At 55.5% G+C, this 9,505-nt stretch overlaps 1 protein-coding gene across 1 annotated transcript in view; it reads left to right on the forward strand.

Annotated features, from left to right (window-relative positions):
- The window catches only part of COL17A1 (collagen type XVII alpha 1 chain), a 54,433-nt gene that overhangs the window by 26,143 nt on the left and 18,785 nt on the right, over positions 1 to 9,505 (forward strand). The window contains exons 16-25 of the mRNA XM_013004170.3: positions 942 to 986; positions 2,848 to 3,045; positions 3,595 to 3,813; positions 4,154 to 4,183; positions 4,487 to 4,513; positions 6,430 to 6,456; positions 6,572 to 6,634; positions 7,660 to 7,764; positions 8,453 to 8,515; positions 8,985 to 9,020. Coding sequence (XP_012859624.1) covers positions 942 to 986; positions 2,848 to 3,045; positions 3,595 to 3,813; positions 4,154 to 4,183; positions 4,487 to 4,513; positions 6,430 to 6,456; positions 6,572 to 6,634; positions 7,660 to 7,764; positions 8,453 to 8,515; positions 8,985 to 9,020 — 813 coding nt within the window. The remainder of the gene's footprint in view (positions 1 to 941; positions 987 to 2,847; positions 3,046 to 3,594; positions 3,814 to 4,153; positions 4,184 to 4,486; positions 4,514 to 6,429; positions 6,457 to 6,571; positions 6,635 to 7,659; positions 7,765 to 8,452; positions 8,516 to 8,984; positions 9,021 to 9,505) is intronic.

A 9,505-nucleotide genomic window follows, 5' to 3' on the forward strand; every position in this document is an offset into this window, starting at 1 on the left:
TATCAGCTCCTCATTTTCCCCCTCCCTCCTCCTCCCTTCCTCCCTCATGGAACCTTGATAATTTATAAATTTTTTTTTCCATGTCTGCACTGTCTGATGTCTCCCTTGACCCCCTTATCTGATGTATATCCCCCTGGGAGGGGGTTATAGTTGGTCGTTGTGATCAGTTCCCCATTTCTCCCCCCACCTTCCCCTTCCCCTCCTGGTATGGCTATTCTCAGTATTGGTCTCAAGGGGTTTATCTGTCCTAGATTCCCTGTGTTTCCAGTGGAGCTAGATCTTAAGACAAACTTCCAAACAGGCCCTTCTCTAGATTTCAGAGGGCCCTTTTCTGAATCTGCTGGAAGCTGTGGACAGTTTCCCTAGAACACTCCCCCACATGCTTAGAAGCTCAGGCACACCCCTTCCCCAAGCCCATTCACCTCTCTGGTTCCTTCTACCTCGGGTGAGACACCTGTGTTCTGTGTTGACTATGAAATCAGTTATTTCTCATGCTTAATGTTTGAATGCAAATGTGACACACACACACACACACACACACACACACACACACACACACACACACACCCATCGTCCTAAGAAAATGTTGTAGCTGTAAAGATTTAAAGTCCCCAAAGAGTTAAGGCACTGGTTCCCCCGCCTCCCCACAGGTAACTGTTTGCCAAGCCATGCTTCATGGCAGTGATTAGTGTAGCTGTCGGAGTAGGAAGGATGGAATGGATGGATGCTTCAATACTTGCTGCTTTGCAAAGTGCCCGGAGGGTGCTTCAAGAAGTGCATGGAAAATTTCCAGTATCTTTTCTTTCCATTTTTCCATGAACTTCCCAAAGTGCCCTCATCCTAACCTAACCAAACTAAAATCAGCAGGAAGGCAGGCTTGGGAACTCCTCCAGTTTCAGCGCTCAATAGAAAATGTGGATTTTCTGTGTTTGTGCTTCCAGGAGACGTGATGGCAGCATCCACCAAGGGCAAGGCTGCTTCTGCAGGTGGGTGAGAACGCCGGGTGAGGCAGTGATGGGAGCCAGCGGGGTTCTTGGGACCCATCACAGCCTCCCAGCATGGACACTGCACTACTGAGCCTTCCCTCCTTTGAGTGGGTCACTGAAGGCTTAGAGGGACCCAGGTGGAGAGCAGGGCAGTGGACAGACGTGGGCTTAGCTTGGAGGATGGTGCTTCCCAGCCCCCTGGCCCCTGCTCGGCACTCAGGCAGTCTGGTAAGCCCAGGGTCTCCCAAGAAGGCAGGAGAAGCGTAACATGAACCGGCTGTGGCTTCACAGAACCACTCAACACAGCCTTCGTGACGACGCTCTCAGAGCTTACAGAATTAGCATATGGCCCAGCAATTCCACTTGCAGGAAAATATCCAAATGAATGAAAAGCAGAGACTCAAACACACACTGGCACGCCACCATCCATTGCCTTGTTCCCAAGAGTCAAAAAGCAGAAACCACCCAAATATCCATCAGCCAACGAATGGATGAGCAAATCGTGGCCTCTACATCCATACATGGGGGGTTTACACATACATTCAAAACAAGAAATGAAGCCCCAACACCCACTGAGACATGGATGAATTTTGAAACTACTACGCCGAGTGAAACGTGCAGACCCAAGACCAATATGGCAGGGCCCCACTGACGTGCACTATCTAGACTAGGCAAATGGACAGGCAGAAGGCGGATTACAAAGGTCTGGAAGAGACGGTGAAGGAATCGTTGCTTAACAGGCATAGGGTTTGGTACAATAGATATGTGTTGAGTGTACTTCCAGGCACGCTGGGTTACGAGAAGCCGGGGTGCCCCCCACCCCCGCAGTGTGCAGTCCTTAAGTGCTTAGCTGCTAAGCAAGACATCGGCTGTCCAAATCTACCAGCCCCTCCGAGGTGTGGGAAAAGAGGTGGCAGTCTGCTCTGGTCCAGATGCACAGCCTTGGGAGCCTTCTAGGCAGTTCTATTTGGACCAAGAGGGTCGCTAGGAGTCAGAATCAGCGCATTGGCCGTGGGTATGGGTTGGGGTTGGGGCTATAAAGAAAGAACTGTGTGAACAGAGGCATAGAGACAGGCCTCTGGGTCTGGGTCTAACAACAGCTGGAGGACTGTGGCAGACCCACAGGCTAATAATAAGAAAGTTCTAGAACTCGTGCTGTAGGTCCCCAACCCTCAAAAACCAAGCTCAGGCCATCAAGTTGATGCCAACTCATCAAGACCCCATAGGACGGGGTGGAACTGTCCCCGGGGGGGTTCTGAGACGGTGACTCGTTACAGAAGCGACAGCTTCATCTCTCTCCCTCGGAGGGGCCGGTGGCTTCAAACTACTGACCTTGAGGTTAGTAGCCCAACCCATAGCCCACCATGCCACCAGGGTCCCAACTATGCTCTACATCAGCAGTTTTCAACCTAGGGGTCGCGGCCTCTTTGGGGGTCGAATGACCCTTTCACAGAGGTCGCCCGATTCATAGCAGTAGCAAAATGACAGTGATGAAGCAGCAACGAAAATAATGTTATGGTTGGGGGGTCACCACCACATGAGAAACCATATGAAAGGGTCGCGGCGGCATTAGGAAGGTGGAGACCCACTGTTCTACATCTTCCACTTTTTCTTTCCACTCATCCCATTTAATGCAACCCCCACCCTGTCGGAAGGGCAGCCCGTCAGTCACATTTTCTAAATGGAAACTGAGAGGGGTGCACAGCCAGGCCCGGGGCTGTCTTAAGCAGCCCTGCGATCACCCCTTCATGGAAGCACAGGTAGATCAAGACCTCCACGCGCAGGCCCTCGGGCCCAGCGAGTCAGCCAAGGCCAGAGCGTGGAAGGAAGCAAGTTCTCACCCCTCCCCTCTCGTCCACAGAATTCCATGGCTACGACCACCGAGGCGGTGGCGGTGGTGGCGGAGGTGGGGGAGGCGTGGCAGGGGCCGGAGGCCCATGGGGAGCAGTGCCTGCCTGGTGTCCCTGTGGCTCCTGCTGCAGCTGGTGGAAGTGGCTGCTGGGCCTGCTGCTCACCTGGCTGCTCCTCCTGGGCCTGCTCTTCGGCCTCATCGCTCTGGGTATGTGGCCAGGGTGGCGGGCGGCAGTCCCAAGTGTCACCAGGGCCAGATCCTTAGGGCAGCCTGCCCGAGCTCCAGAAGAAGCAACTGAGGGTCTGGGAGGTGCCCAGTCAAGGACACGCACCCACTTAGTGGCAGAGTCGGGGTGCAGAGCCGTATTCTGGTGCCCACACCTGCACTCGCTCTCCTTCAGCCATCTGCTTTAAGCGTCAGTTATTAAACCAGAGCCCTTTGAGGGATGCCTTTTGGAGGCACCCTTCTGTCTCTGGAGGGCCCTCACTCCATCCCCCGGGGGAGCAAGGAGGAGCTTGTATCCCCTCTCAGAGGACACTGACTCCCAGGCCAGCCTCCCGCCTCCCTGGCTCTGCCCCTGTCCTAGGACTGGGAGTAGCACTTGTCACAGCATAGCTACTCCAGCATGAGGTCCCAGGGGCCAGAAAGAGTCACCCTGGCCCCAGCACTCCCCACCTGACCCCGTGGAGTGGGGTCTGGGAAGGCCTCGGGCCAAGGCCCCAGTGGGTGACGGCGCCCTGGGTCTGTCTGTGGCAGCGGAGGAGGTGCGGAAGCTGAAGGCCAGAGTGGACGAACTGGAGAGGCTCAAGGCCAGCATGTCACATTTCGAGGAGCTGGAGAGGAGCAGCAAGGAGCGCCTCCTGGGGGCCAAGCCCGGGTTGGGGACGGGCCTGGGCACCGGGGCACTGGACAGCCACGGCCAGGAGGCACTCTGGGTATTCGTGAGGAACAGGCTGCAGATGGAACAAGAGAACGGTCAGTGTGCGGAGGGGTCGGGCCCATGCTCTCTGAGTTGATGGGCCCTGTGGGGTGTTGGGGGACACACGGGTCAGGGCACCCTTCCCTAAGTGCTGTCAAGAACCCTGCGCGGGAGGGAGGGGGCCACCAATAATGTGACCCCATTTTACTACTGGGAAAAACTGAGACCTGGGAAGGGGAATACCCCAAGGTGTCACAATTGGAACCATTCGGAATCTACGTCCAAATCCCGGTCTTGATCCCACCCCCTACCCCCACCCCTGTCGCCTGGGGCCCTTTGAGTGTTGTGGGAGGGACCCAGAAGGGACACTAACCTGGGACCCACTTCTTCTTGCAGGAAATCTCCTGGGAAACCCCGGGCCTAAAGGTATGGGCTGACTGACCTGGAACCCTGGCTGCCCTCACTCCTCTCCTCAGAGCTTGGGTCTCAGGAAGGATGGGAATTGAACCCCCTTACCACGTCTGTTGGGAGGGTTGGGGGTTGGCTCTACAGTGAGACTCTTTTGTCGAGGGAGTCCTCCAAGAGAGGTGCCAGGAGCCACCTGAGGGCACTGCACCCCATGATCTCTTCATGCTGAAATCACGCTCAGTCTCTTTGAAGATGCTCGGGACGGGGCAGACTCTTGGCGTCTTGCTTCATCTCACAGTTTGCATCTCTTTCTAATTTCAGGTGACATGGGAAGTCAAGGGCCGAAAGGTAAATAGGACATGGGAATCCCCCCTTAAAACACGAGTGAGCACGAGTGAGAGTTGAGAGTTGAAAGCAGTCGGTCCGAGCAGGAAGCTTGTCTCCCATGTGCGTTTCCACTGACTGCGGCAAGACCGGCGGTCGCTGAGCAGCCCCGGACCCCTGGGTTTGGGGAGGAGTGGACAAGGGGAGAAGAACGGATAGATCTAAAATGACAAGTTGAACGTTTATATATAAGAGATATTGCCCAACTAGTATAGAAGAATTTTTTTTTTTGTTAAAAGTAAGTAAGCAACGTTCATGTACTTCTAATTGCCCAACTCGAAATCAAGTTTTAACATATCATGTGTGGAAAAACCTTATTTCAAGAAGCTCATGTTAGGAAATGTTCTTAAAATAAGAAAATATAATGATCTGTATTTATCAGTAAACTTACACAGTTTTAAATTGCTAAGAATGGTGACTTCTTGGAAAATAGAGAACATTTGTGGGGAAAGATATGTAGCATGCTTGGGGAAAAACAGTTCAGCTGTTTATGCTTTTATAATAGAGAGCAGGGCTCTCCAGCTCTGGGACTGCTCCAGCCTCGCCCCTTCTCTGGTTCCAAGGAGACTCCCAGAATCAAGAGCCCTAAAGTGGTCTCCTTACGCCAAAGACCCTCGTCTCCCTCAGGCTCTAAAGGGTCATCTGAGAACCGGCTAGACCACAGCCACCTGGGGAGAGTTCTAAAACACCCCAGACCTCCTGAGTCAGAGGTGGGACTCCTGGGGTTAATTCTGATGACCCAAGCGAGGAGCCTCCTCAGCTGTGTTAGATGTGGGGGGCAGAGGGGAAGGAAACCCAGCAGTCAGAACTGAGCCCCCACCTGGGGCCTCCAGGGTAAGCCTGTCTCCCTGCCCTTGCGGGACTTCTGGTCTAGCAGGGGAGGCAGCCTATTAGCAGGAGAAAATCCATGGACAATCCTTGCTACATTGTGTGACACACTTACTTGACATGCTCTGGGAGCTGAATAGCTTTCCTGAGAAAAGTGATGGGGCAGGTGCCCAGGGAGGGAGAGGGGCCCAGGCGCCCAGCTGGCCCCAGAGCAGCCGGCTTTCCTGGATCTAGCCCACTGGGCTTCACGAACTTTAGTGTGTGTATAGGAGGGCCCAGAAGCTTCTGGGTCCCACTCTCAAGCCTCGGACTCAGTGGGGGTGGAGGTGGGGCTGAAGTGTGCATTCTCAGTAAGCAGGCAGGTGTGTGGTCCGCTCTGAGGGCCACAGCCCTGGGGCATGAGGTCGCCCCTTTTCTTCCCCGGCCCCAGGCTCTTTCCCAAAAGGCCGCAGCACAGGGATGGGGAGTCCTCCAATGGCTCTCCACTTTGCTCTGCTGTCTTCGTGACCTCCTAGGACACTCCCTTTCCCAAAGGCAGGGGCTTGAAGGCCCTGCCCGGCTGGGCCAAGCTGGGGAGGGGAGTGATAATTACAGAGCCCCTGAGTCTGATGAAATACAGGGCACTCAGGTAAATGTGAACTGCAGATGAACCACGAATCATTGTTTCACATTAGTATGTCCCATGAGATATTTTCCAGTCTCGGGGTGTGATACTTAAAGCTTGCTAGAAGTAGAGAGCCAGCAAAAAGAAGACAGTCCCTTGAGAAGATGGATTGGCACTGTGGCTACAACAATGGGCTCAAAAATAGGAACCATTGTGAAGGCAGCACAGCGTTTTGCTCTGCTGTGCCAGGGGCTGCTCTGAGTCGGAGCTCACTCGGTGGCACCCAACAACTTACACTACAGACATGGGCCTTGGTCATCTGTAGGGCACACCTACCTGGTCACTCTCTCTAGTTCATTTGCTTGAATTCCACCCTCAGAGCCTCTAGCCTAGGGAGTTGGGCCTTTGTCCTCTAGCTGATGTCTCCTTTTTATCCCTGTCCCTGCAGGTGACCGAGGACTCCCCGGGGCTCCAGGTACATCGCTGCCGAGGCCCTCCCTGCCTCCTTTAAGAACGGAGCTGCTCCGGCCTCGCTCCTGGCCTCCGGGAGGAAACCAGGGGCTGAGCTAGCCTTGTGTATCCATCCACAGGTATCCCTGGGCTCTTGGGCCACCCAGGTCCAGAAGGACCAAAGGGACAAAAAGGCAGTGTGGGTAAGAACCATTGTTTCTGTTCACTCATTCATTCAATAGTGAATGCCTGCTTTGTGCTAGGGAGGAGCTGGGGGAGGGGGTGGGGGGCAGTGGGTTAGTTGTTGGCTGCTGAGTAGGAGAAAGAGGCTCCCTGCTCCCATAGAGTTCGCATCTCAGAAACCCACGGGGCAGTTCTAGCCTGGCCTACAGAGGTTTCAGCCGCGGATCCCCATCAGAGCAATAAAGCGAGTATCCTTCTAGCAGTAAAGCAAGTAATAAGAAGGTTTGGGTTTCCCCGTGGGTCGAGAAAAGCTCTGTGTCCACCATAAGCGTGCAACAGCATGAAGGCAATGCTCCAACGACTGTGAGGATTGCCAGGACCAGACGGTGACCCAGAGACACGAACACCCAAGCACGGGCCGCTGGAAAAATGGCGCAGACGAGCTTGCTCAACCTGAAGCTTGTTAAATAAACCGCACTGCCTGCAAAGTGGGGGCCCTGGTAGAGTAGCGGTTAGATGTTGGGCTGCGATCTGTGTGGTCGGCAGTTCAAAACCACCAGCAGCTCCTCAGGAGCAAGACTGGACTTTCTACTCCTGTAAGCAGTTCTAGTTTTGGAAACCCACGGGGTCTCTGAGTCAGCATGGGCTCGCGGGCAGTGAGTGAGATCTGAGAAGTGGAGAAATGGCGGAGGTTGGCAGGGACGCTGGGCATACTTGCGGGCCATTCCCTGGGAATAGGCAGCTGGGGAGGCCCGCTTGTGTGAAGACGTGAAGGGAGTGAGGCGGCAGGGCTGGCGTGTGCCCAGCAGGCTCGAGGAGCAGCTCGAGGAGCAAGGCAAGTCACGTGCGGCCCCAGAAGGCCTTCGGCTTGTACTCGAATGAGTCCTGATGCCATCAGCAGGTTTGGGGCACAGTGGACTTGCATTTTTAAGACGCGCCCAGGCTTCTAGGAGTGGGAGCAGGGGGCTCCGTGAAGGGGCTCCAGACAAGCGTGCTGCCCGAGATGCCTCCGCTGGGCCCCTGAAGCTGATCTTTCTGTCCCTAGGAGAACCTGGCATGGAGGGACCCATGGGCCAGAGAGGGCGAGAAGGCCCCCCAGGCCTCCGCGGCGATCCAGGGCCCCCTGGGTTTGGCGAGAAAGGGGACAAAGGTGAGAGGAAGCTTCTTCCGCAGGAGGGTTAGAATACCCTCCCTTCTTCCTGCCCTGATTGAGCAGCCTCCTGGAGTCCAAGCTAAGCCCCCACGGACAGTGGACTGCTGATAGGCCCAAGCCTGGCTGCAAGGCCTGCCTGGGTCTTAGAGCCAGTCTGCCTGGACCTGAATCCACAGAGCAAATGGTCACAGGCAGGAAATGTGTTGCCCCACGTGGGGCAGTGAGGTCGGCTCTAAGAGGGGGAGTGGAGGGCGGGAAGGCTGGAGGACAGGCCTGAGCAGCTGGCCTTTACCCCTCATGGCGGGGAGGGGCGTGGGGGGGGCGCAGAAGGAGAGGAAGCCCTAAGCGGCAGACCTTGCACTGGAGGGATGGTGGAGCTTGTAAAAGGTGATTCTTATCCGTGCCTCTCTTGAGGACAATAAATCCAGACAGGAGGACATCTCTCAATGACAAAAGATGGCCAGCAGGAAGCCTGGTCAGCTAGGGAACTGAGGATTGAATGGCTCTGAGGTGTTGGGTCCCAGGGAACGTAAAACTTCTGGGGCAGACGCACACCGATCGGTGACCCCCCACCCCCACAGCGACGCCAAACAACCCAGAGACCACGAACAGGGTGGGAAGCATCATTGTCCCTTGACACAGCTATGCCCTCTCCCAAAGGGCTCACTCCACTGTTTCTCCCCAGGGGATGCTGGAGAAGCTGGACGTCACGGCCCACCTGGTGTCCCAGGTTCTGTGGGTCCCAAAGGTAAGGCAGGCTACACAGGGGTGGGGGTAACAGGTAAGGGGGCAGGTTCATTTCTAGAGTGGGCCACAGAGGCTCAGGCTCTGGGATCCCGCACAGCTCTGGCCCAGGGCCTCCAGTCTGTGGAGGGAGAGGGCTTCCTCAATGGAAGGATGGTTCCTTCGGGGCATCAGAAGCCAGGCAAATTTGAAGCCACCTCTCTGGACAGCCCAGGGTGAATGGGCCCTTCTCATGGCTCAGTGCCCTTCTGGTCCCCTCTCCTGCCTAGGAGTCTCTTGATCCGACCCAACTTCACAACAGAGGCGGTCACTCCTGGACCTGCTGACTTTAGGTGTCCAGGCAAGAACCCCTACCATGTGAGCGACACACTGTCCTCACCCAGAAGAGAGCTTCCCAGTCCCCATCCCACTTGCCCTTCGGAGCTCCCTGTGCCTGACCCCTTCGCTGACAACTGTCTCCTCTTCCTTCTCAGGTTCCAATGGTTCTCCTGGGCCTCAGGGACCCCCAGGTGAGCATGGGTCTCATTCTAAACACATGCTATGTGTGGGGCAAAGATAGGGGCCTTAAAGGAAAAGCCACAAAAGGGGGAGGGCTCCTAGAAAGACAAAACTCGAGTTCACCCGTGTGCCCACTGTGGCTACACTGAGGCTATGTTAGATCCTAGTGGGTCGTGTCCAGACCACTTGGATCTCACCTCTTCAGCAGCAGGAAGCTCTCCGCCTGCCAGAGTCTTAGCAGAGTGGTGTTTGCCTCTGCCTCGTTCCCTATGGACCAAAGAGCGCACCCTTCTGGTCACCTGGAGAATTTCAGCTGCGGCCCATACTGCGGACCAATGTCTCTGCCAGGGGACTACAAAGGGTTCTTGCCCAGGGCCTGCTCAACAGGAGGACAGGGAACCTGGACCAGGATGGTTTAGCTGGGCTGTGGGGAAGAGGGAAAGCAGCCCTTTGACTGTGTGTGTGTGTGTGTGTGTGTGTGTGTGTGTGTGTGTGT

Source organism: Echinops telfairi, unplaced genomic scaffold, assembly GCF_000313985.2.
Source record: "Echinops telfairi isolate 266 unplaced genomic scaffold, ASM31398v2 ScPeMD7_70;HRSCAF=299, whole genome shotgun sequence".
Taxonomy (NCBI): domain Eukaryota; kingdom Metazoa; phylum Chordata; class Mammalia; order Afrosoricida; family Tenrecidae; genus Echinops; species Echinops telfairi.